Below are 25524 nucleotides of genomic sequence, written 5' to 3'. Positions count from 1 at the left end.
TCAGGCCGGCGGTGATCCTGGCCCAAGGGACTTTGGCCGCAGATTCGAGCTACCGATAGGTGCCTTGTTGGCGCCCATTTTTCGTGTGAGTTTGGCGTAGTCTGGAGCGCATCAGCAGGTGTTCTGTTTGCTTTACGGCAAGCTGTGAAACTTACGGAGACCGCAGGCGTTGCACAAGGTACGTGCGCCGTCTGGACCTCTCCGCAACTCTGGAGTTTCCGCCCGGTTGCAGCTGTGACAACGACCCGGGGGCGCCGCGCGCTGCGAGACATGTCAGCTTCCACCATCACACTTGACCAGTCTCAGAAAGATACGCACCCCTCTGCGCTTCTTTGGGTCAGACCCTGCGAAGCCACCACCACCCTTCGGATCCTCTCCATACAGATTCTGGGATTCTTCGGGTTCGTAGCCGTTTGTTGCCTTGAACCTCGGATCTTGTGCTTGTTCCGCCAAGTGGTGGGCTTGCTGTGTCGTTAGCACCACCTCACGGATCCGCGCCAAGGAATCCACGATCCGTTGGCTGCTTTTCATCAAATCATCGACTTCATGGATCAATGGCATCGAGCCTGGGAGCGGCCCTGCCCGCTGCGCCTGGTGCGCGCGCTGGCCGTGTATTCTCAGGAACTCGTTTAAACGCCCGCTTCCTTCCGCGATCTGTTTCAATTTTAGCGTCATGCTCAAGGATGGCGTCTATTGATGACTTACCTCGTTGAGGGATGCTTCAAAATCAAAGTTATCGAGGTGCCGCTTGACCGACTCGCCATAGAGTGCCGGGCCTGCATGTCTCCCGGCTCTCTTGCTTTCCTCCGCCCGCCTGACTTCGGCACCATCCGATCTCCACGTGGGGGGATAGCCTCCTGATGCAGAATACGCTGCCGGGGCTGATGGAGGATACGGAGGGTTGACTTGACTTGGGGGAGGCGGTGGTGGAGGCGCACTGTACGGATACGGACCGGGAGCGTACGGGTGGTTGAAACCGAAGGGTTGCTGCTGCGGTTGCACTGGACCAGCCTGCTGAGGATTTTGCTCATAGGCCGGAGACTGTTGTTGTGAATAAGCGTAACCCGCGCTGAACGAAGGCCTCGAGTTGTTCACGGGGGACGGCTCTGTTCGTAGCGGATGCAAAGTTGGCAGCTTGGGATTGTGAGTGGTTGGCAAAGTCGGCCGTGGCGGATCCTGTGCGGCCTGGGAGTAGGGTGGCTGAGGGGGCGGCTTCATGTACGGACTGCGGTCTGGGTGCTGCGAGTAGAGGGCGGGCGAGTCCCTGCTGGAGAAATCCTGAGAGAAGTGTCTCCTGGCAGAGTCCGGATGCGAGGTGGCAGAGGTTGGCGGGGGCTGGAAGTATTGCGACGCGGGCGGCGGACCGGTCGAGGTCGGGTGAGGCGGGTAGGGCATTGGTTGTTCGGATGCCAGCGCTTCGTGGATTGACGGTAGTGATTGCCTTGTGGGCGGTTTTTGCTCCTTCTCATCTCCAGATGTGCGGCGGGACTCCGGGGGAGAAATGAGGCCTGCTAAGCTTGCTGGCGGTGCGCTGGCAGCAGGCGGGTGATGGGTGGCGTAGGGCGGGTTTGAGTAGGGAAACGACGGGCTGACCATAGCTGCGGCGGAGTGCTTGCGCTGGAAATCCGTGTCATCTCTTCTGCTCTTCTCGGCATCTATGGAAGATATTGAGGGCAAAATGGCGCTAGCAGCAGGTTAGATACACTCTCGTCCACACGATGCGCGGCGGTTCGCGGCGACAAACACGCACCTCTGCCGACTGCCGGCTTCCATGGCTTCCATTCGGGAAGGCAGCGTGGTCGGATCGACGCGCTGGCTGGCGTTCGACGACGACGCGGACGCTCAGTCTCTGGAGGGTTGTGTCGCCCGGCAGCTGTAGCTTCCCGCAAGCAGGTGACAGCGGCGGCGCGGCGGCGGCGGTTGGCGGTGCCCTGGCTCGCCCGTCACGCACGCGTTGGCGGTGATGTAATTCCCAGGTGCGGCGTGCAGCGTTGCCGGCTGGCGAACGCCGTCGTCCTGTGCGGGCGAACGCTGGCGGCGGCGGGGCGTGTCGGCGGGCCGGCGCTGGGTGGAAGCTGTGCAGAAGAGAGCCTGACGTAAGGCGAGGCGAGATGGTGGAACGCGGCGAGGGCGTACAGCTCCAATGGCGGCGGGCTAGCGCGCAGCGTGACGGGCGGGTCTGGAGAAGGGCGTCGGGGTCACGGCGAGGGCGCTGGCGTGCACAGCAGCGTATGGGGGCGTCGAGGTGGTGGTGAGGTATCCCGTGATCGTGCGGGTGGGAGCGAGGACAGCGGTTTTAACGGCGTGTTGCAACGGGCATTTCGGGGCGGGCGCTGGGATGGGTGGGCAAGAGGGGAAGACGGGGATATCTAGCTAGATGGCCGCAGCAGACGATAGATGCGATCGGAGATGACCCGCGACGCAGCAGGGCAGGGACTTGACGGGGAGTCGTATCGCTGCCCGTGGACGGCGGCGGGCACCCTGGCCGCACGCGCGCTGGAGGCCGTTAGACCGTGTTAATCGGATCTGTGCTGCGGAGGCCGGCCCTTGCAAAGCTTATGGGCACCGCGGGCAGGCGACCAGGAGGGAGCGATGTGCGCGCGGCGTGGGTAGGGAATAATCCGCCTAGCGGTGGTGATGTCGGCTCAGATTCGCCTCCGCCAAGCACGGCGAGCAAGATCAGCGCGCAGAGCAGGATCTGGCTGCCCTGGACACGAGACACGGCCTTCTTCAGCGCGGCAGGGCCAGCGGCGCGTCACGGCGTCACCACTCCAAGTCGACATCATCACGATCCAGCAGCCCGCGCGGGCTGGCGCCGGGCGGGCGCGCAGGGCTGCCGGTGCGCGCATCGCTGGAGCTGGCGCCCCTTTCTCCACGCCGCGCCCCTTCTGCGGATGCGAGGCAAAGCGAGCGGCGTGCGGGCCCGAGGCCGTGGGACGAATCAGTGGAGGCCGCCCACGGCTGATCGAGATCTGTCGCGGCAAAGCTAGGAGCCGCTCCCTGCGTGCGTGCCAGCGGCGGCGAAGGCAAGTGCCGGCGAGAGCTGATTTGAGCGCGCGTGGTGCCGCCGTTGCGTCTCCCAGATGCGATGCGATGCGCTGCCGAGATCTGAGCATGAATCATCCGAGCGCAGCGGGGGGTGCGCCGTGGGTGCGCCGTGGGTGCGCCGTGGGTGCGCCGTGACGCTGACGATGCCGATGAGCGCTGCGCGTGCTCCGACGCCCGCGGCCGCAACGAGCGCTGGGCCGAGCGCAGGCACATCAGGCCACACGACAGCTTGGGCAGCTTGGGCCCCCCGGCCGATAGGTTGGACCTGTTGCGGGCGGCGCTGCTTCAACTTTCAAGCGAGTCCACGTTGCGGGCGTGCGACACAGGCCCACCCGCCCCAACGCTCCGGCCACAGCGCTGCTACTAGGGTGCCGCGACCCGCCTGTCATCGCGTTTGCGCGCGCCTGCCTGCTGCTGACGGGCCGGCAGCGCCATAACGGCGTCGCAGCGCATCCCCAGCTGCCAGCACGCCAGCACGCCAGCACGCCAGCACGCCGCCGCGGCCGGCCTGCCCGCGCGGTGGCTGCGCTACGCCGAGCATCGATCCGCGCTATGGTGCATTCGTTTTCGAGATCAGATCCTGGCGTTTGGCGGATAGATACCCGTTATCGTGTCACGCCTTGCCCTTCCGAGGCGCAACATGGCCGCAATATTGGACGCACCGCCGCCCTGCATGCCGCTGGCCGGCCACATATGCACGATCCGACGCGACCAAGATTGGCTCACGCCGTAATGCGATCTGCGTCAGCTCAGCGGTGCCATCAGCAGCGCCATCAGCAGCCAGCGCTGATCTTCACGCCCGGTTTCACTCGATCTGCTTTTGGGCGGCCTCGCAGCCCAAGCCACTCCAGCCAGCTCCATCACGCGCCCGCAGGCTGAGCGTGCTCGCCGCATCTCAATGCCCACCGCGCCCGCGCGCCCCCGCCGCCGGCTATTCGCGCAGCATGTGACGGCTCGAGCCTTCCCGCCCAGATGCCGGCATCAGAAACGCTTGATGTTTTGCAATCCTCTGACAAGCGCCGCGACCCAGTGCGCAGACCCTGAATAAATCGGCGGGCTAGCCGCAAGCAGCTACCGCCATCACCTCTGCATCTGATGCGATCGTGCATCTGGCACCTGTCGCCGCCGCGGCGACGTCCTGTCCGACCAGCGCCCCCAGGCCGCCGCCTCTGTGCGCCCCAGCCCCGCCATCTGTCCGACAGCGCACGCCGCCGCCGGTGGAGACACTTGGCTCTTTTCCAGCGCTACGGCGCCGACGGCCCTGCGCGGGCAACGGGCAACGGATGGCGGGCGGCGGGCGGCGGGCGGCGGGCGGCGGGCAGCGTGCAGCGTGCAGCGTGCAGCGACGGGGAGGGGAAAGGGGCTCTCGCCCGCCGCTGCAGCTCGCGATTCGAGGCGCTGCAGCTGGAGCGAAGACGCGGGTGACCCTTGCACATCACCTGGCAGAGGCTGCCGCTTTGGATGCAGATCCCCGCATTCGGAGAGCAACGCTCAGACGGGTCGCCCGTTTGGGGCCCCCTCGAGAGAAACTGCCGTGTCCGAGGGCTCCGCGCTAGCCGGCGCCGTTGGGCCATCGAGGAACACCCAGGCGCACGGCTGCGCTCATCTCGATGGGGGCGACGGGGGCCAGCACCGTGAGCAGCCCCTTCCGCCGAAGCGCGCCCGGCGATTTGCATCGGCCAACGGGAACCGACTCATTCCTGATGCTTGTCCAGGCGCCAGAGAACGTGGCGGTAAGGTGCAGCCGGAGCCAATTGGCACATCAGGGACCAGACCAGATCTCGAGCCTCGAAGCCCCTGACAGCTCCGCAGCCGTCACCACATGCCGCACGTCGCCCCATTGCCATTATTCAGAGATAGAGCACCTGCCACCCGCATCCCGGCCCTGTCTCGATCCGTCCAAGATTGCCGTAAGGCTGTTCTTGCGTTCCTCGTGCTCGGGAACATCGCGAATCGAGGTACGAACAGGGCCCTTCCCTGCTGCATCGCCGACTATCCATAAGCTTACTGCTTAGGACGAGCGGGCAGCGAATCTCCTGGCGCGGGCCCACATTGGCCTATTATTGCCTATAGCGCTCCTCCGCTATTTTCCAGGTTCCCGACACTGTCTCAAATTTTGAATGGCTGCTGCTGCGCCAAAAACCACCGCTGCAATTCCGGTCCCGCCTATCCTCATCGCCCCCCTGGAGAGCCGACGCGCCCAGGACTGGGTCGCCGGAACGAGCCATCAGACGGGCCGCTTCGGTAGGACTAACACCAGCCTGCACCAGTCCAGGTGACGGTCTCGTGCGCCTGGAAACGCAACGAGCCCACGGCCAGACCGCGGGGGCCAACATCCGACGGCGGCCTCCAGCATGATGATGAGGAGGGGGGGCGCCTCTGCCGCTCTGACGCACTAAACTCTATCTCATCATGCCGGAAATAATTCGTGCACGCCCAGGACTGGCCGGCGATGACGCTGCCACACTATACCCCTTCACCGCGAAGCCCACCCGGCGGATCCGGGGGTGACCCTGACGAATCACGGAAGACTTTCCGATCCGTTCGATCCGCCTTGCACGCCAGACTGCCGCCTCCGTTGGGCCCCTCCTGAGTTCCTGCCCTGCTGCGCGATGGGCTCCGTACACGCCGCGTCGGCGTTTCCGTCAGATACGAGATCTGGGGCTGGAGCAGAGTCGACCGTGACGCATCGACCCGGTCCGATCCACCAGCACTCTTCATGCAACGCTCGTTAGCCGGAAATCCGCATCCTGAAGCGTCAGCGGCGACCAATCAGCTGGTAAATTGGCCGAATCTTGATGAGCGGCCGAGCCGCCTCCGCCTACTCTTAAAGGACCAAGACTGGACAGGCACGCGAGTAAGGCTTGCTGCCGTAGATTGCCACTTTGGAAGCAATCGGACGATGTGCGCTAATGAAGCTTCACGTGGGTCCCATGTACTACCAAGCAGTGAACGCTCCCTTTGCCCAACCACACGTCGAGGCCAACCGGTTCTCACGAGCCACTAGATGGACGTTACAACGGCGGTACAGCACGCTCGATCCATGGAACGCTCGGTTCCGCGCTGCGCCCGCTTCATCTACCTACTCCACCTGCCGCTGTCAATTGTCCGCGTAGCGGTTACGCAGCAGCCCGGCTGCACGACCTTGCGCTATTCTCTAATTATACCCTCTCTCCATCGTTCCACGCGCGGCTCGTTGCTTCCAGGCTTGCATTTCACGTGGGCGCCGAAATCAGAAGAATAGTTGGAGATTCGCTGTGATCCAACCACCTCTTCCGTGGCTGCGTGCTGAGTATCACAGCACCCGCAGCATGATAGCCTCTGCCACCACCTTCAGCCCGTACGACCGGGAAACGATATCTATGGGCGGAGAATCTCGCACGTGTTGCTGGTGCATCTACTTCTCTCTCACGTCTTTGTCCCATGTTCTCTGCAAGACGCAACGGCGCTTTACGCGAGACCATGCTTGCAATCGTGTTGGTGTCCTGCCCGGAACAACCTCCTTTTACAGGTGTTCCAGGTAAGTGTTCAGAATCAGCCCACTAGACGCAGGACATCTCACGATCGGGCCGCAGCCTTGTCACATTCCTTTTTCTCCCAGTCCAGGCAGCAGGGAATATAACCGACCGAGTGAGATTCGGTACTCCACAACCAACATCATCATTACACTGCAGGTGTCAGAAAGCCCTGCCCTCTGGGGCATTGCGGAACGACGTCGTCGGCAAGGGCGCCGCCTGTTGATACCCACCCTGATTGCTGCTGTTCAGTGCGGTGCGCTGGGACTCGACAAGTTTGAGCTCAAAGGACGTGTGCATGTAGCCGGACATAAATCAGGCAGGTTGCCAATGCCAGCAGCTCGCCAGCACACTAGCTAGGCAACCAATCTGGATGGCCAATCCGGTCCCTACGAAAGGCGCAGCTGGAGCCGGAATCGGAACAACGTACTTTGAATGAGATAGATCTCATATGTGCACTCTTCCCTGCCTGCGTTACTTGCCCGCCTGCCTGCCGGCCTGCAGATATGTGGCGAAATAAGTTCTCGGGGCCACGTGTCGTGCTCGAGTGAAACACTGGGCGACCGGCCCTGGCTGGCGTTTTTCAAGCCCGTCATGGGGTGATTCCCAACGGCGTGGCTTACTTTTGGGGGGAAAGCGACGGGATGGTGGTAAGAGGTAGGAAGGGGGTGCAGGATCACTGCAGCTGCACCGGCGGCCGGCGGAGGGCGGGACAGCAGGCCGTCAGGCATGCATCCTCCCGAGTTTGGCGCGCGGCGCATATGTACGATGTATGTACCTACCGCATGCCGGCCATGCTGCTGCGCATCTCGCTTCTCTCCCCAAGGCTTTTGGCGCAGATGACATTGATGACAGCAACGGGCCACACGCCAAGGCAAGGTGAGGACGCGGGCGCCCTGCTCACACCCCCCCGCTTATCGTTCTCGTGTGACCACACCTTCGGCTCTGTGTTTAATTTGGAATGTTCCCTTGCACGCCTCGTGGGCGTCGGGTGGCATCCGAAGGTGCACCGCACCTTGATTCAAGTTCCGATATATGCACAGGCCGTCCCTCATGGAAGCGGTTTTTTGTTGATAGCATCATAGCCTTTGCAAAGTTACTTTATTGGGGCAAGTCTTGTGTAACCATCGGCTTTGCTCGCGTTGTACGCCGTACTATTGCGTGCAAAAGCATGGGTGAAGTCTGCATGAACGGCAGCAACGTCAGATGGTCCGAAGGACCGATTCAACGCGCATAGCGCGAAGGATCGCTATACAGCATGTCACCAAGGATCATCACGTCCCGCATTTTCTCTTATCAGGAAGAATACAAGATCGGATCCCATCAAGCGGTGTGTAAGAAGTAGCGCAGAGACACATATGCGGAGGTCGAGGTGCGAGATCGAGCAATCTCTTGAGCACTATACGCCCCATTCCCGGTGCAGTGGGGAGGCTCGAGAGTCATTCAGCCATTTAAAAGATCTCATAACGCCACTTGTGTCCCATATTGCACCCGATGCGGACTGGGCGTCGGATCTCGATGCCCTACAAGGGAGAGCAAAGGCCACACCGTTGCGGACAACGCAGGGACTCGTGATGGGGCAGGCTCACTTACCACGTTGTCGGGTCGCGCCCGCTATTCGTAAGATCCCGATTCCGCGGCGGAGGGGTGCTGAGAGAAGATGCGAGATGGAGGGACGTGTGCGGCCGGTGCTGCGCCGCACTCCTCTGGCTGACGTGGTAAGGCTTCGCGCTCGTCACATCGGCGCAGGCCCACACGACAGGGAAAACCCCTCCCAACTGCAACACGCATCGAACATGGAAGTAGGTAGCGCGCCTGGGAGGGCAGGGACCAGACTCGCCAAAAAAAAAAAGTTTACGATGTGTGGCACGGACTCGACGACATCGCATAGCCGCTGGAGTAGCGGAGAGCCGCGGAGGCCTTCGTCTTTACTTAGAGCCGAAGGAAACGTAACTTCTCCACCGGGAGCAGACTCGCATGTGAAGTCACGCTCGTGGGCCATCCTTTCGGCCGGTGCAGGTCCGAGTACGGTGAAGTCATCCCACAATCGTATGCGTTAGCATGATTGCGGTCGACTCGGCCAGAGATGGCCGTCTGCCAACGCGTCAGGATCCTGCTCAGCGAGGGCACCAGGCACATTCTATAAGCTTTGGGATTATAGGAGCATGGATGGTCGGCTCCCTTCGCCCGGATGAGCGTCGCCTGCATGCCAAACATGGACCCCAGATGCGAGAGTGCCGGGCGCTTCCAGCGGCGACGAACGACAACGGCGACGAAATAAATTGCGGCTACGGTTGGGTGTGCGGCGCGGTGTTCCTGGTAGGTCGTCTGGGGGGCAGTTCCAAGCTTTCGCTGCCCGTGCGGCCGGACACGCCGTGGTTAGGCTGGCATCGTAAGGTCGAGACGATCGCTTCTGAGCCAAGCAGGAGAGCATCGTGTCACGACGGGTGATTGGGGCAAAGACTCCGGCACGGCAAGACCAACCGCATCTTCAATGCAGATCGGCAAGATGGATTGATCAGCCGTCGTCGTCCGTCCGGGCGGAGTCGCGCGCTGCTGTCATGACGGGTCAGTCGACAGCGAGGCCAAGATTACCCTTAGGGTTTGGCGTAAGGGGCGCGGTGGTGAGGTCTGGCAGTCTGACCCGGCCGTGGACGCAGGACGATGAGCAGCAGCATGTGGAGGTCGGGTCGACTCACGACAGTGGCATGAGGAGGACGGCGCTGAGGCTCGCGCCAGCGGACGCGGCCTGCTTTTGTACGCTGCGTCCGGCGCCGTGCCACGGCGTGCGAAGGCGATGGTGGTGCATGCGGGCGGGCGAGTGGCAACTCTCATCTACATGCGACAGGCGTCACCAGACGGGCGCGAGGCTGCGGTGCGATGCGGAGCGGGCTGGTTCGGGCAGCGTTCGAGAATGCGCAGAGAACCGGCGAACCAGCGCGTGAGACAGGCGCGGACTTGGTCGGAGCTAGCGCTCGCCAGGCACCCAGCGCGCGGCCGGCCTCGGCGGTGCCTGGCGACAGCTCCCGCGCACCAGCACAGCTCCAGCGACAGCTCCCGCGCCGGCGCTCGCGCTTGCCTGGTCCAGACGCGGCGTTCACAAGCAACCCAGCCATTCTCATCTCGCAGCGTTGCGCCGTCAGATGGGCGGCGCCGTGGCTCGCACCGCGGCCCCGGGGTGGGGGCAGTGCTGTTGTGGCGTGGGTGCTGTGCGCCGGAAAGGCAACACAGGCGAGCGCCTAATGCGTGAAACCCTTGGCCGGCGCAGGCGCCACCAAGCAGGTGGTCTGATTATCCGACCTCCATCATACGACTTTCATCTTCTCCTCTCAATCATCGCTCCCAACGGTGCAGGCGACACGCTCTCCCCTGCGCCTCCCACCAGTCCCAGCGCGCATTCTCGAGCGAACCCTGGCCCACGCCGGCCCTTTGCGCACCGGCCGTCCTTCCGCGACACAGCTTCCCGTGAGTGCAGCCCCGGTTGTATCGTGAACCCTGGCCTCGCGATGGGGACGTCTGACCGACCGCTGACTCTGTTGCGTGCCAGGCCCCGACCCTCTCCGCACTCCTGCCGCCATCCGTCAGCTCATGTCATGTCGTGACCCTGATCTCTTTCGTCTTTGGTAAGACCTCTGTTTGGCAGCTCTCTCTTTCAGCCTCATCTCTCGTGGCTCGCACCTGCCTGCCCTGCGCCTAGCACCCCTCTCCCCTCGGCGCGAGCCAGCCACGCTCTACCCTCCGCCAGCATGGCTTTGAACGAGCTAAACGGCGCTCTAGATGACGCGCTGGCGCTTGAGAAGGTCGCCGTACGTTCTCTGTGCTGTAGCCATGCACGCTGCAATGATTGTTGTCTGTACGGGCGGGGCTAACCGCCGGATCGGCGTCGCAGGTTGGACCTTACTGTGTGTTCGACGACTTCAGACCCACGACGAGCCCGTCGGACGAGCGCTCGCGTCCCTCCACCCCACTAGAGTCCGGGGTCAACATGGAGGACCCGATGCTGTCGACTGAATACCCTTTCGGCCCTGGCGCGCGTGCGCCGTGGCTGGGATCTGGTGCCGAAGACCTGTCGCTGGTGCAATCTAGCGATTCCTTCCCGCAAGGCAACTGGGACGAGTGGATGCGCTGGGACCCCAATGGGCAGACACAGAACCAGCCCGCGCAGGATATAGATGGCCAAGGTCCCGTCCACTACCTCAAGCCCGAAGCCAAGTCGCCCCACGAATCCAACTCGCTATCCCGACCGCAGATGAACAACATCCCCTTCACCTTCGGGGAGGGTATTGAGAACCCTCCCGCCTTTCACTTCAACAACCACAACAACTCTCCTTCCATAACCGAGCCTCAGCAGAGCACCTCGTACTTCTCGTCCGACAATCCCGTCTGGAACAACAACACCGCCATCGACCAGGCCGACAATGGCCTCTTCTCTCCGCTCTCTATCGACCAACAACAGATGCAATCCCAATCTGTTCCTCATCCGCCCCACTCGACACCCTCGCTCCATCACAGCCCGAGCTCCGTCAACTCTGGCCCGGACCCCAAGACGAGCTCCTCATCACAGCAATCGTCGCCCGAGCCCGTGGCAAATGTGGTCACGAAGAAGCGGAAGTCCTCGACCGAGGACGACAGCAGCACTGATCAGAAATCCAACAAGCAACCTCCCGTGAAGAAGACTGCTCACAACATGATCGAAAAGCGATATCGGACAAACCTCAACGACAAGATTGCTGCACTGCGTGACAGCGTGCCCAGCCTTCGAGTCATGTCGCGGGCAGGCAACGGCAACGGCAATGAGGAAGAGGACGATCCCGAGGACCTCGAGGGCCTTACACCTGCCCACAAACTAAACAAAGCAACTGTTCTTTCCAAGGCAACGGAGTACATCCGTCACCTCGAGAAGCGAAATAAGCGTCTTACCGAAGAGGTTGATGCTCTCAAGGGACGATTGGAATCGTACGATAAATTCGCCATGATAACCCCTAACCCGATGGCGCAGGCTGTCGGAACTCCCGATGGCATGCGATATCAGGAAGATCCTTTCGCTGCAGCTGCTGCACGCGGCCAGCCTGTCAGTCAGGCCCAAGGAATGATTCCAGTGCCCGAGAGCATTACGAATCTTCAGGCAATGGCCTCACAGTCGCACTACGCAAGCCAGCCGCCCGGTTATCCTATGTACACGACTGCCCCCGGAAGGCCTGGAATGAACGCTCAGCAGCACATGGTTAATGGCCGTAGAGGAAACAGCATGATGAACAAGCTCATGGTCGGTTCCCTTGCTGGTCTCATGATCGTTGAGGGCTGGAGGGAGCGTGAGGAAAGCGGGGAAAATCCCGAGGGCAGGGGTCTGTTCGCCCTACCCCTCACCTTCTTCGGACGATACGGAAGCGCCTTGGTGCCCAAGTTTGCTGCCCACGGCTTGTCTGCTCTCTACCGCTCCCTTCCGCTGCTGAAGCTTTTGCTTGTTCTTGCTGCCGTCGTCTACCTGGTCATCCCGGTCATTGATCCCAAGAACAAACCCAGGAAGAAGGCAATTCCGTCCATCAAGTTGCAGCCTGCGCCATCGCCTGCATCCCCGGTTGAGGTCCGTCGCAAGGCCTGGTTGACTGCCATCCAGACAGTCTGGGTACCGCGCCACAACTTTTTCCTCGAAGCTGCGGCCGTGTGTCTCAAAGCCCTTAAGCTCAGCTTGAGGAACGTTGTCGGCTGGGATGGATACGCATACGTCACTGGAACGACCAAAGAACACGAAGCTGCGCGTGTCAAAGCGTGGGAGATCGCTCTGGATGCGCAGCTCACTGGTGGCGATGCCGAAATCAGCAAGGGCAGGTTGATCTTGACGATCATGGCCTCGGGCACTCTCCCGAACAGTCCTGCGCGCCTGATGCTCAAGGCGATGCATATCCGCATTCTTCTTTGGGAGATCGCCAACGCGGGATACGGATCGTGGTACATGTTTGAAGAGATCAGCGCCAAGCTGGCTCGGAAGTTCTGGAACAAGGCGCGCAACCACCAGAAGACCTTGCTCCAATCCGGCGAAGAGACAGAGAAGCTTCCCGATCATCTGGCTGCGTTACTGGATCTCGAGTGCAATGATGTCATGGTGGACAGGATTGTGCAACGTGCGTACAACCTCGCCTGGAACAAGCCGAGCGCGCAGAACACCGAGTCCGACGAAGCCATGGACAGTGTTGTCGAGGATTTTGCAATCTCTTCGCCATTGGACGCTCTTGCCGCTTGGTTCTCGAGCTACGTGCTGAACCGGGCACTGGCTGGTTACCTCGAAGCCAATGTCTCGTTGGTTACGGACGAAGTCAAGGCCGATCTGAACCTCGCCGCTCGTACTGCGCCTCCCAACTCCGTCTCCCAGGTCAGAGCACAGGTTGCCAAGTCTATCCTCCTTGAGAAGGATCGCAACGGGAACATCATCGCCGCGTTCGATTCTCTTCCTTCGCAACCGCACATTCCTGCTCTCAAAAACAAGGTCAACTCCCCTCGGGCTTTGCTTATGAACGTGGTCGGCGAGGCCCACATCGCCGCTGACGTTCGCAAATCGCTCACACTTGTCAAATGCCTGGCGCTTGCAGAGACGTTTGTCGCGACTGGCTCCGACGAGGCACGGATCCGTGCCACGTTCGTTGTCAACAACACCTACTTGCCCGAGGGCTCCCTTACTCTCCTTAGCTTCATTGCCGCCTACAAGGTCCTCAGAATCTTCTCAAACGAGGAGAAGCTGCTTGCTGAGTCGCGACAAGGCCTGGAGCGTATTGCAAAGTCGATGCGTGTCTGGATCGGCCGTGAAGCCGGACGCCGCAGTGGGTTGAGCACCAAGACCAAGGGCAGAATTGTCGAGACATGCCTAAGTGTCAGCAAAATGCTTGTTGGCATGCCAGAGAACAGCAGCGACGAGGGCGATGCTGGCTACGCCAGCCAGAGTGATGTGGAGTGTGAAAAGAAGATGATCTCTTGTTGATTTCAGCGGTTGAAATCGATTCTTTCATGGCGTCACGGTTTTGGGATAACTCTCTGGCCATTGCAAGAAACAGTAACGAATTGTCCAAACCAAAGACGGTTTAGGACTGGGAACGTATTTGGCTTCGGCGTTTGGGTGGAGAACTCGAACAACAGAAAAAGCGGTCGACTTCAGTGTACGACTACGCTCTCCCCTGTTTTATGTTTTTGCTCGGCTGGCGGTTTGCAGCAAAAATCCACTCGGTTTCGACGTGGACTGGTTTTTTAACGATACCCAGCACCGCTGCTGCGTCTATCGCTTTGTACATGATATATTCTGGGACATTGGACTGCTTTAATCGTTGAGGCGCTTCGTCGGCATACGTCGCGATTTGATGTTTTACGTCTTTATGGAGTCCAAACAACCGTAGATGTTGGCGTAATTAGTTTTAGTTACATAGTCCTTTCTTCAGCTACGACGCCGCTGGGCTACACACCGGGCCTGAAAAATGAAAACTCCTCTCCGGCCTCATCACACCTCCAAGGTAGTCGAATGCATGCCTGTGCCAAATACAGTGCCACCTGCGATGGTATCGCTTGCACGCAACTGCCACGAGACGAGGCGACAAACGGCCGGGCACATAGCTACCGCTCTCCGTGCCTCGGCATTCGGGGAAGCTTTCCCACCCCAGATCTGCCCTTTCCCCCCTCTAAGTACCCCACAATTGCTTGTCTAACATGTCTCTCTGCACCTCATCGCAACGTTGCATAACTCTTTTCAACTTCACACATCCTCAGCAGCCGCCAACATGACCGCGCCCGGCCCACCAGCTGCTGCACCAAAGCGGCCCAAAGCTCTCCTCTTCGACATTGGCGGCGTTTGCGTAAGTGGCTTTTACTTTCCGTTCCCTCCCACCCACCACCCTCTTTGCAGCCAGCACAGGGCATTTCAATCGCACCAGAACGCAAAAAAATAAAACAAAAAAAATCACCGAACCAGAAACGAGGCAACGTCGCATAAACGATTATAATCATCTAATCACACACACACAAACAAACAGGTCGTCTCCCCCTTCCAGGCCATCCTCGACCACGAGCGCGCGCATGGCATCCCCGTCGGCTGGATCAACGCGGCCATTTCCGCCGCGGCGCCGGCGGGCGCGTGGCAGCGCGTCGAGCGCGGCGAGGCCGCCCTGGACGACGCCTTCTTCGCCGAGTTCGCGGCGGACCTGGCGGCGCCGGCGGCGTGGGGCGCGTTTTGGGCGAAGAGGGGGGTGACGTCTTCGTCGTCGCAGCTGCCGCTACCGCCGCCGCCGCCGCCACCGCCGAAGGTCGATGCCAAGAAGTTGTTTTGGGAGATGATGCGCGTGAGTAGGGCGCCGGATCGGTGGATGTGGCCGGCGGTGAGGGAGCTGGGGAGGGTGGCGGCGAAGGGGGAGGAGGAGGGAGGGGGGTTCGTGCTCGGGGCGTTGAGCAATACGGTTGTGTTTCCGGAGGGGGTGGTGGATGAGAAGGGGGCGGTGTTTGAGAGCGGGTTGAGGGTGGAGGGGCCGGGTGGGAAGGTCGAGGTGGGCGATGTGACGGCGGCGTTTGACGTCTTCATCAGCTCGGCGCACGTCGGGCTGAGGAAGCCGGATCGGAGGATCTATGAGATGGCGGTGAGGTTGTTGGATGAGGAGGCGAGGAGGAGGGGCGTCGAGGGCGGCGTGGGGGCCGGCGATGTGCTGTTTCTGGACGACATTGGGCAGAATCTGAAGGCTGCCAAAGAGATGGGGATGAGGACGTTGAAAGTCGATCTGGGGAAGAGCTTGAAGGCAGTGAGGGAGTTGGAAGAGATCATGGGGCTGAGCTTGCTGGCAGAGGAGGTGGCTGGCGAGAAAGCCAGGTTGTAGACCAGCCTGGGATTCGCCGAGGGACAGAGCATCTAGAACAGCGGGCGGTAAAGACTTGGCCTTAAGACTGTGGCGCATCAAGATAACGGCTTTTTGTTTCCGCTTGCACCCTCCGAGACGCCCTCTCAGAAGACTTGGTCTCTTTGATGTGCCCAATATTGCTAACAGTCGGCTATAGTCTCGCCTCCACTAGAAGAAACACCGGCCTCACCAATGAAGATGAGAGGGAGATATCTCATCAAGCGGACGATCCATTTGGCGAGTGTGTCACATCAGGCGATCGTACCTACTTCGTCGAGCGGACGCGCGGGGAACTGCTGCGCCGCTTGGGTGCGTGGGTATGACTAGTCACAACGACGCGGCCACGCTTGGCAAGTGGCAGGGGCTCTGATACAGGAAAAAGAAATTCGCGAGCTTATAGTCGGAAAGCTGGATCATGCCGCAGCCGCGAGAGCCATTCATCACTGATCGACCGACGCCGGACAGAAGTGGACCAGGACGGGCGTCGACCACGGCGTCACCGCTTGTTACAATACAGTGATGCCGCACAATACGTGCTGATATCCAGGCTGTTGCGGCTCTCGCAGCGTAGAACGACGCTTAGAACATGGCTATGGCCTTGATTACAAGCCAATACGATCTTGACGGGAACCAAACCAGGCGGCGAGAGTAGTGATCCGGATTCTGGGCGTCGCTGTGCCGCAGGTTGTGACCATGGGTCTCACGTGCTGAGGCGCGACCTACCTGAGGCCGCCCCACACCCCATACGTGATTTGCTCCTGGCGCCGGGATCGAATAAGCGCGTGACATCGCGCACTTGCCGCGTTGTGCTGGGAAGGCGCGCGGCTATGGGGCAGGCGCGCACCCACAGGCCGATTCCAGGAAGCTGCCAGGCGGAAGGAGCGCACCCAGTGCCAATTCCAGGAAGCTGCCAGACGGGAGGCACAACGTGGGGCTTGCCTCCACGCCGTGCATTTAAACCCTTCCTCCTGCTCTGTTTCGTTTCTTCCTTCTTCAGCTCCGCCCGCCCCTTCCACTCGACCAGGCCAACATGGCTTTTTCGCGGTTGTCCATCGACCCGCGTCGCAACACTGTGGCTGCCATTAATCACAATGCAGCTTCAGCCCCGCCCGGTTTGTTCGCCCGCTGCATCAACAACAACGGTATGCAGAATATCACTGACTCCAACCGATGACCATAGCACCTATCATGGGTAACAATGTTCGCCCAATTTTCGGCTCGGCCCCAGCTGCCTCCACGAACAACTTGAACCATATGGCCAATGGCTCCATCACCGCCGAGCAAGCCTTGCCTTCGCTAGATACAGGTGGTGGCAACCGTTCCGTAACCATCAGGTTCGGCCCATCCGACCGCCGTGACCGAACCCTCATGCCGGCGTCGATGACTTCCAAGCTTCCTAAGTCGGTTTTGGCTACCATCATGAAGTCCAGTAGCAAGACGCAGACGGACTTGGGCGACGGCGCTATCTTACTCGAATTCACAGCCTCGAAATGGTGTAAGAACCTCACCAGGCTTCGCCAGTTTCTTCAGACAGGCGAATACGCCCCGTGGGATGGTGGAGCCGAACTAGAAATCGTTGATCCAGTCGGCAATAAGGCTATCTGGGAATCATGGATGTCGGCTGCGTCGGACATCCACGATGCCAAGACGACAGAGACGACCCACAGGCTCTTCCTAGAGGAGCTGATGCTCTACAACTGGGCAGCTTGGGTGGGTTTCACTCAGCTGCAAGAGCACTCGTTTCGCAAACTACAGAACAACTTCCCCATCCTGGCTGACGAGGCTCTTGCCTTGGTCGATTTCTGCTGCCCTGAGACTAACGGTATTCAAACTACCGAGGAGATGAAGACTTTCGCTCGGGATGTTATCGCAAGGAACAAAAAGACGATGGTACTGCTTGACAACTTCAGAGAAGTATTCCAGAAGGCAATCAAGGACAACTTCCCTGCGACACTTCTCGAAGAAGCCCAGCATGACCTCGTGACGTACCTTAGGGATGTCCAAACCATGACAGGTTCGTTCAATCCTCGGGGGTAGGTGCGCGAACAGACTGACAGCCAAACAGAAACCACGCCTTCCTCGACCGGACACTTCTTGCTTCAACCCAAAACCCTAGAACTTTACATCAACAGCGGTGCCCTTTGTAAGGCCGCAAGGGATGGATACGGCACGCTTCTTCCGTCAAAGCCGGACCACCTGGGCAGACCAACACGTAATAAGGACTTCCACTTCGTCAAAGATGAGCTACTCATCCTTAGGTCTGAGTGTCGCACATTCAACCCGCCACAGAATGTCGTAGTAGAGAACTTGCAAGGACAGCGCGGCGATATGCTCAAGGAACTTCTCGCCCCGTTGGATCTGAATCTTCCCCCTAGACTGGCAGACCGGTTCGATATGGGTGTTGTCTCCCTTCCTGACCTGAAACTTGCACAACAAGTCCCGATCCCGACCGGACCGAAGGTCAAGACCGAGCACCCAGCTAGTAGCAGCGGCAGCCGTGGTCGCAACCACTCGAGAGAGAGAAAAAAGCGTAAGTACCATAGCCGCAGCCGCAGCCGCAGTCGCGGCCGCAGCTCCAACCGCGATCGCCGTCATCCGGAGCGCTGGTCTGACCCATACGGACGCCGTTAAGCCTGGGCCTCTTTCTGCTGCCTTTGCTTTGGCAGAGAAGGGTTGGTGGGCAGGTTTCTCCAATCTTGCTATTCAATTATTTCTCCGACTTGTTCACGGATAGAGGTCTGTCTCCCGTCATCACTTGGTCGGCATCATTGTTCTCCCGGGTGGAGAACGGTCATTCAGTTACGGAGGAACACTTCGATTCAGGGTAGTAGCGGCTTCCCTACATATTGTTGCAAACTCAGTAAGGAAAATAGAATCTCCTTTGAACATAGCAGTGTGTGCTTCATACTCGTGATGTAAATACATGCGACTGCTCTTGAAGCAGGCAAAAGGGTATCGCATACCGATATAGTCCCAAGTATGGCGAGAGATGACATGACAAAAAAGAGAGGTAGAGTGCGGGAGAGTAAAAAAAGAAAAAGAAGTAAAGCCCAGCCCAGCCCAGCCCAGCCCAGACATGCGTGCGCGCGCACGCACATCTGATGGAACCGCTCCCCTTCTTCCTTCTCTCCTTCCTTCCTCCTCTCCAATTCCAATAGCGGGCGATGACACACACCGGACGACAACGCGAGCGCTCTCGTCATCATCGTCATCGTCATTGTTTTAGTTCTTTTAAAAAAAACCCCCCAAACCTCCCCGTCCCTTCTTCTACTTCTTCCTTTTCTTCTTCCTCTTCTTCTCCTTCTTCCACTACTCCTCCTTCTTCTCACAACAACAACCAACTATCCTACAAATCCACCACCCCGCCCATCCCCACCCTCATATCCACAACATCAACCCTCCACCCCCTAAACCCCTCCAAGCCCCTCTTGACCTCCTTGACGCGCTCGATGCGCTTCCGCGCCTCCTCCTCCTGCGCGAGGCGGAACGCGTCCTCGTCGAAGGCGAAGTCGTCGTCGTCGTCATCGAGCAGGCCGACACCACCGGCGGCGGCGGCGGCAGCGCTATGTTTGCGCGGCGGGGGGCGGGAGGTGTTGTTGGACGAGCTGCGGCGCGGGGTGCCGGTGAAGGCGCTGATGCCGCTGTTGATGACGTCCTGGAGGGAAGAGGTGCCGGCGGTGCTGCCGTGGCGGTGGGACTGGCTGGGTCCGCGGGAGAGGCTGGTGGCGCTGGAAAGGTCGACGTCGTCGAAGCCGTTGCCGGGACCGGGGCCGGATGCGTCGTCCGTCATGCCGGGCTGCATGGCGGCGCGGTGGTCGCGCCAGATGCCGCGGCGGAGGTCCGTGTTTTCCTCCTCGAGGGCCTGGATGCGGGCGCGGAGCCGGGCGCGCTGCTCGTCCTCGAGCTCGTCGAGGCCGTCCTCGGCGCCGTGCGACGCCGCGTCCTGCTGCTGCTGCTGGAGGCGGGCGTTTTCGGCGGCGAGGGCGGCGGCGCGGGCGCGCAGCTCGCGGGCCTCGCGCTCGACCTTGTCGGCCTCGCGCAGCTTGGCCTGGCTGCGCGCGTCCGACTCGCGGTGCAGCGTCGCGAGCGTCTCGGCCTTCTTCTCGAGCGTCTCGGCGCGTTTGGCGGCGTCGGCGGCGGCGCGCTGCGCCGCGGCCAGCTCGGCCTCGAGCTGCGCGATGCGCGTCTCGGCGGACGATCGCGAGTCGCCCTCCTTGGCGGCGCTCTCGCTGGCCTTTTCGAGGTTGGTCTTGAGGTCGGAGAGCTCCTGCGCCGAGGCGGACGCGGCTTGCTCGGCCTTGGAGAGCTGGTCCTGCAGCGAGGCGATCTTGTCTTCCTGGCTCGCGGCCGCGGTTGAGGCTTGCGTGAGCTGCGCGTGCAGGTTGGAGACCTCGAGTTCGAGGGACTCGATTGTGCTGGACTTGGAGGCGAGCTGCGAGGCGAGGTCGTCGTTTGAGGGAGAGGCGCTCGAGACGCGGCGGTTCTGCTTGGTTTGATTTTGAAGCTGTGCGTTCTGGCGTTGAAGACTGGTCATTTCCGTCCGCTGCGTGAAAAGCTCCTGTTAGACGCGGACTGCCGGGCATTCGTGAAGCGCAGGGGAACATACCAACGTGTCGACCTCCTTGGACTTCGCTTCGACTTGGTCCGCCTTTGCCTTCAGCTCCGCGACCTCATTGTTGGCCTCCCGCAGCTCCTCGAGCTCGTCCTCCGTCTTCTTCCACCGCGTCTCGGCATCCTGCGACTCCGTCTGCAGCCGCTTGTTCTCCCTCTCCAGCTCCTCAATCCGCAGCACCTGCTTCCGATATATATCCTGCACATCGTCGCCTGGACTCAGCGGCAGGCCTGGCGACTTCAACGCCGAGGGCGAGCCCATGGCTGCCGCTGACGAACTTCGCCGGAATGAGTCTGACCGCAGCTTCGACTGCACAGATATGGATGGCTGACGCCCATGCGCCGGCCGAGTCGGGGCAGCAGCGGATTCCGCGGGCTTCTCGGCGTCGGCGTCCCCAGCTTCGGCGCCTCCATCCTTGGTATCCGTCTCCTCCGGCTTCTCCTCTCCCTTCGTCTCCTCGCCCTCGGCGGCGGGCGATTCGGCGGTCGCGTCGGCAGGTTGCTGCTCGTCGTCTGCGGCGGGGGCGGCGTCGGCCTTGGGCTCGTCGAGCGTCTCGTCTCCCTTGCTGTCGGCAGCCGCGGCAGCTGCAGAAGCTTCGGAGTCTGCGGCTTCGGCCTTTTCCTTCTTTTTCGCGCCGCCCTTCTTGCCTTTTTGTTGCTTCTTCAATTGCTCGAACTAGAGGGAGTCACGCGCGACGTGGCCGTTAGCTTCGCGGAGCTCTGCGAACGGGACAACTATCCAACATGGGGTTCGAGGGTCTCGTACGCGCTTCTTCGCCGCAGCGAGCTTTTCGGCCTTTTCTTTTTCTTCGTCCGCCATGGTTGGTTTATTCGTCGTTGGAGGAGAGGGATTGGTGAGGTGGTGGGGAAAGCTTGGGATGGAGCTCGAGCTTCACGCGAGTGACAGCCTCCAGGTCCGTGATCCCGTGATCGGACTTCCTCCTGCCCGATTCGGTAAGTTAAGAACACTCTCTCGCTGTACAGTCATGGCCTCTGATAGGTAGACTTGGGGAATCAATCGACACTGGTGTCCTAGCTGAGCCTCTAGAAGTGCCTATGTAGGACAAGCACCCAACCTACAGATTCAGGTCACGTGTATTGGTGTTCGTATGAGTAGTATTTCTTGGATATCATTTCGAGCCACTTTTACTGCATGCGGGATCTCGATGGTCTATACTAATTTGCGCTCACTCAAAGACAAGTTGAAGGTAGGATGTGGCGAGATTCGGCTCACTCGCTCTCTCACTCCTTCTCAACCACCATCTGTATATCCTTCCCCCTCATGGCGACATCGCCCTGCCACTCCATCATGTCCACGCTCTCCTGGACTTTACCGTCGGGGAATCCGCTCATCCTGCTGAAGACCCAGACCTTGCCCTTTCCGCTCTCCTCGTCCACCTCGGCAATGACGTCCCTGATGTCGAGATGGAAGGTGGGCATTTTCGTCATGGCGGTAGAGAGCATCGCGATGAACTCGGCACGGTTGGCCGTCGAGGGTTTGTTGAGGTGCGTGGCGCAGAAGGAGGGCGAGACGTGCTGTTGGATGAAGGGCGAGTCGTAGTCGCGCTTGTTGCAGAGCGTCGTCATCATCTCGCGCGCGAGGTCTTTGAGCGCGGCGGCCGAGGTCATTTTCTCTTCTTGAGTGGATGCAACTGAAAGTGGTGGTGTGTAGTGACCGCTACGCAGTTGAAGGCTGGCCGCGCTGAAAGAGGTCCTTCGGTCGAGTTTAAGTGTCCTGCGTCCTCGGTGTGCGGTTCTCGCATGTTACACATAGCCTATGGGCGCGGACTGTGAACCCGGAGATATAGAGGGGAGCCGTGTCGGACAGCCCCAATGCGGCCTTGTTCGACTACCAAAAACGGTTCGGCTGTGCTAGCTTTGCCTATGGTATTCCAAAAGGTTGTTCGAGCGGTAACAACACCTTTGGTCTACCATGCTTGCAAAAATACCCAGCAGAACAACTTCGCTGAATTCATATCAGCCCTAAGGTAGACTCCTTAAAGGTGCCAGTCCATGGCCTGGAATAAAGGCGAGGGCGACGCGTCTGCCCGTGTAAATGAAACGCACGAATTGCTTTCAGAAGCGTCAAGCCGGTCTCCGGGTCCTGGCACTTGTCGGCAAGAAAGGGCATGGAGATGGACTATGTCGAGAACAAAATCTGTCGGAAAATTAACGAAAGGTACACCGAACTTGGCGAGCTGTTCAAGGGTCGACGAGATCTTGCCGTAATCCCTACGGTCTTTGCTCACGGAAAACTGAAATGCGAGGAATTTTTTCATGGAAATCAGGTATGCGACCTTGAGAAGCAGGTCGCTCGAAGTGGGGGGCATGCGACCGGCTGTGAGCTCCCTGAACTTGAGCATCTCTGGGCCACCAAGCTCGTATTTTTCAAAGTCCTTTGTTATCGGGAAGTAGGGAGGGCGTTGCCAAGGGCGTTTCGTGTTCATCTCGTCGGGAAAGTGAGACAGAAGCATCTCAAGGACTTTGATCGCAACTCCCTGAAACCTGTGAACCCACTCCTGAGCCATCAGTTCTTCGATGGGGTATCTTTCGATCTTCCGGTTGGGGTTGGCACCGGCTTCCAGAAGAACAGCCAAACTTGGCAATGCATTTTCGATTTTTGCCCGTGTCGAACACTTTCCGAGCGATCTTATCCAAAGGTGAAGCGGAGTATAGCCAAAGACTTCATGCTGACTCTCTGGATCAACCCCATGGTCGATGAAAGCGGACATGGCTTCGGCGTTCCTCTCGCCCTGGAAACACTTCCAATGGGGTCCGGCAGCAAGCGTTCGAAGGAGTTCTCCGCCAATAGCACGACTGCTGGCCAGGTTTTGAGCCAGGAAATGGGGCATGTCCACCTTCCAACAGTGGAATAACAGTGTATGAGCCACAGTAGCACCCGAGTGTACCTGGGGCGGCGCACACAATTGATTGAGGTCCAGTCCCCAGAGAATCAAATGCACGAGGGACTTCTTCTCGTCTTCGTTGATGAGTGATACCCAATCCGGGTGTTCAGTCCACGGTTCCAGGAACGTCTTGGAGTGTGCCGGCGTAGTTTGATCCGCCGTTAACAATATCCGCGCCATGCAGGTCGAGTGGGCATGATTAGGGCCCCCATACTCTCGTTTTCGTCTGGATAGAGCAATATCCAACGCTGGAAGCCTGTCACACCAGGGGAGGTGGATGGTAGCTAGTAGGACTAATTCCACAATCTGAGGGTTCTGTGTGCAGAGGACGGCAATGGACAGCGCTTGATGTCCGTTCGCGTCCTTGGGTTCAGTTGAGGCTCCCCTCGCCAGTAGTACCTCTACCATGGAGATGGCGCTACTAGTGACAGCCGTCATCAAAGGAGTGTGGTGAGGATATGTTTGGGCCCGTCCGTTGATGTCAGCGCCTGCATCGAGTAAAGCCTCGACAACTTCCACAGAAGAGGTCTCCACAGCCCAGTGAAGGATTGGGTTCCCATAGAGCTTGTGGAACCGTGCTAGCCCCGGGTAGGCGGTCAATGAAGGTATCGTTTCGTTGGCAACATCGGGATTCAGCACCATACGCAACTCGGTCACATTTCTGCGCTCAATGCAGTCTATCGCTTGCCATATAGTTCCAACAGGAAGAGGATGGAACCCAGGCGGGGCATTAAATCCCGATACAGGCTGGATGTTGGATGCGATCGGCCATGGTTCCGAGTCGAACGTTGGGTTGAGCATTCTTGATTCGCGGCGTCCTGTCAGATTTTCCCATAGAGCATCGTAGTCATCGAGGGCTTCGCACTCACCTGGAAGAGTGCCCGTTACTCTCACTCAAGGATGGGGTGAGAGTAGAAGGTCCGCTGGTTTCCATCGTGCCAGAGGGGGCAGGGACTGGGCGATTCATCCGCGCGCTCTTCTGTGGTGTGCTCCTCTTTTTCAGCCCCCACTCGTTGAGTTTACTTCGGAACGATCTCTCACTAAGGGCAGATGCGACATATACGAATTTAGCATGAGATGCAGACAGTGGTGAAACATGTGGACCAGAATAAGGGTCAGATCCCGGGAGAGACAGTCGACTTACGATGCATCGAAGTTTTTGCGAAGCCTCAGGCAACGGCGGACATCTTTCAGCCTCCTTCCTTCGCCCTCAATCATCCTCCGAATGTCCAGCTCCACCTCATCCCACTGGATTTTCTTTGCGCCTTTCGTCTTCGCCATTCCGATAGGAAATCGAGGAAGGAATATGAAAACAGAATGCTGTCTGTAAACGGAGCGCCAGACGTGCTTTATGATGAGGAGGAAACGAGCTGCCGTGCTTTTGACGGATTTAATGGTGAGGGCGGCAAAAGGGTCAGTGCCACGCCGCAGCAGCCCTGGACGGGAATCTCACACTCGTATGCGCGCAAGGCGCAGGCCACACACCAATCAGAACGCTTCCCGATCGCCGCGCATCGTGGCAGGCGATGGCTGCCTTGGAGCTGCGAAGTGCAAAAGTGATTTTGCACAATTTCCTGCAAAACACCGATGATGGTGACGTTAGCTTGTGCAAAACCAATGCTCCCTCCTTTTGCACAACCCGCCAGGATTAACGGCGACCAGGGCTCGGATTCCGGCGCTGTGGCGTTAGTTTTTGCATCAGATCTGCGCAAATCAATTCCCTAACCGTTGCTAACACCTTGGTGATGATCCCATGGTTTTGCACATGGTTTTGCACAGAAGCTGCCTACCGTCATGCCAGCTCATGCCCACTATCTCAATGCTAATACGGCTTTTGCACCTTCATCCAATTGAAGCCGTCATGATTAGAGCAATACGGCTGCCCGTGCCTTTTGCACACCAACCCGTCAATCTGGAGTTTGCACTGAGCAAAAGAAATCAGGAGGTGCTAAAGTGCAAAAGATGTGTTTACCTTCACCCACCATATATTTGGCCTTCTTCTCTGCGCAAGAAGCAGACAGTCAATCAAACTCCGCTAGAGGGCATTCTTCTCGACCCTTTCAACTCCTACGACGCACAAAAAGCGCATCGTCTCGATCCAAGCGTATCTGTCACATCCTCCAAAGTAACTCGCGGTCAGATCTGAGGTGGGTATAAGCACGTCAGCTACATCTGGTGAGAACTGGATTTCCAGGAAGCTCTTACTGACTGCCATGACTGCGCAGAAACCCATCCCAAGCCCTTTTACAATGTCGAACAACTCCAACCGAGTTCAACTCACCACCGCCAACCTCGCCGCGCACACGGCTGTCTCGAACGCCACCGCACCCGCTGGTAACAGTGGCGATCATATCCTCAGGGCGGCCCTTGAGCTCGGCTTTGAGATGCCGAGCGGATGGCGAGGCAGTCAAACAGCTTGCCAGCTGCCCATGGAGCGATATCTCACCGAGCGCGACGATCCCTACGCCGTTCGCGCCCTTGATGAAAATACAAAAGCCAAAGATAGTCAGAGACCAAACCTCTGAGTTATGAGGTTGAGGGTGAAGGTCAGGAATTTTCTAAAGCGCGAGAAGGATGTGG

General features: G+C 59.3%; 7 protein-coding genes across 7 annotated transcripts; 3 read left to right on the top strand and 4 right to left on the bottom strand.

The window, feature by feature from the left end:
* On the bottom strand, positions 1–1782 carry BKCO1_3200045 (gata-type sexual development transcription factor; the record flags this gene model as incomplete). Its single annotated transcript, XM_020274435.1, has 5 exons — positions 1–101; positions 156–261; positions 319–654; positions 706–1684; positions 1751–1782. The coding sequence occupies 5 exons, from the start codon at positions 1780–1782 to the stop codon at positions 1–3; spliced, it is 1554 nt and encodes a 517-aa protein (XP_020129529.1).
* Positions 1783–10309: 8527 nt separating this feature from the next.
* BKCO1_3200044 (sterol regulatory element binding protein sre1) lies at positions 10310–13536 on the top strand (the record flags this gene model as incomplete). The annotated part of the gene is made up of 2 exons (XM_020274434.1): positions 10310–10369; positions 10453–13536. The coding sequence occupies 2 exons, from the start codon at positions 10310–10312 to the stop codon at positions 13534–13536; spliced, it is 3144 nt and encodes a 1047-aa protein (XP_020129528.1).
* Positions 13537–14323: 787 nt separating this feature from the next.
* Positions 14324–15406, top strand: BKCO1_3200043 (epoxide hydrolase; the record flags this gene model as incomplete). Its single annotated transcript, XM_020274433.1, has 2 exons — positions 14324–14398; positions 14576–15406. The coding sequence occupies 2 exons, from the start codon at positions 14324–14326 to the stop codon at positions 15404–15406; spliced, it is 906 nt and encodes a 301-aa protein (XP_020129523.1).
* Positions 15407–16457: 1051 nt separating this feature from the next.
* On the top strand, positions 16458–18058 carry BKCO1_3200042 (uncharacterized protein; the record flags this gene model as incomplete). Its single annotated transcript, XM_020274432.1, has 3 exons — positions 16458–16569; positions 16608–17441; positions 17493–18058. The coding sequence occupies 3 exons, from the start codon at positions 16458–16460 to the stop codon at positions 18056–18058; spliced, it is 1512 nt and encodes a 503-aa protein (XP_020129522.1).
* Positions 18059–18773: 715 nt separating this feature from the next.
* BKCO1_3200041 (m protein repeat protein) lies at positions 18774–20858 on the bottom strand (the record flags this gene model as incomplete). The annotated part of the gene is made up of 3 exons (XM_020274431.1): positions 18774–19970; positions 20034–20714; positions 20805–20858. The coding sequence occupies 3 exons, from the start codon at positions 20856–20858 to the stop codon at positions 18774–18776; spliced, it is 1932 nt and encodes a 643-aa protein (XP_020129525.1).
* A 422-nt stretch (positions 20859–21280) lies between these two features.
* Positions 21281–21667, bottom strand: BKCO1_3200040 (uncharacterized protein; the record flags this gene model as incomplete). The annotated part of the gene is made up of 1 exon (XM_020274430.1): positions 21281–21667. One exon carries the CDS (start codon positions 21665–21667, stop codon positions 21281–21283), a length of 387 nt encoding a protein of 128 aa, XP_020129524.1.
* A 368-nt stretch (positions 21668–22035) lies between these two features.
* Positions 22036–23745, bottom strand: BKCO1_3200039 (ankyrin repeat protein; the record flags this gene model as incomplete). The annotated part of the gene is made up of 1 exon (XM_020274428.1): positions 22036–23745. The coding sequence occupies one exon, from the start codon at positions 23743–23745 to the stop codon at positions 22036–22038; it is 1710 nt and encodes a 569-aa protein (XP_020129482.1).
* Between the last annotated feature and the right edge of the window lie 1779 nt (positions 23746–25524).

The sequence above is a fragment of the Diplodia corticola genome, assembly GCF_001883845.1.
Source record: "Diplodia corticola strain CBS 112549 chromosome Unknown scaffold32, whole genome shotgun sequence".
In the NCBI taxonomy this organism is placed as follows: domain Eukaryota; kingdom Fungi; phylum Ascomycota; class Dothideomycetes; order Botryosphaeriales; family Botryosphaeriaceae; genus Diplodia; species Diplodia corticola.
Note: the sequence above shows the minus strand (reverse complement) of the source record. Positions and strands in the feature narration are given on the sequence as shown.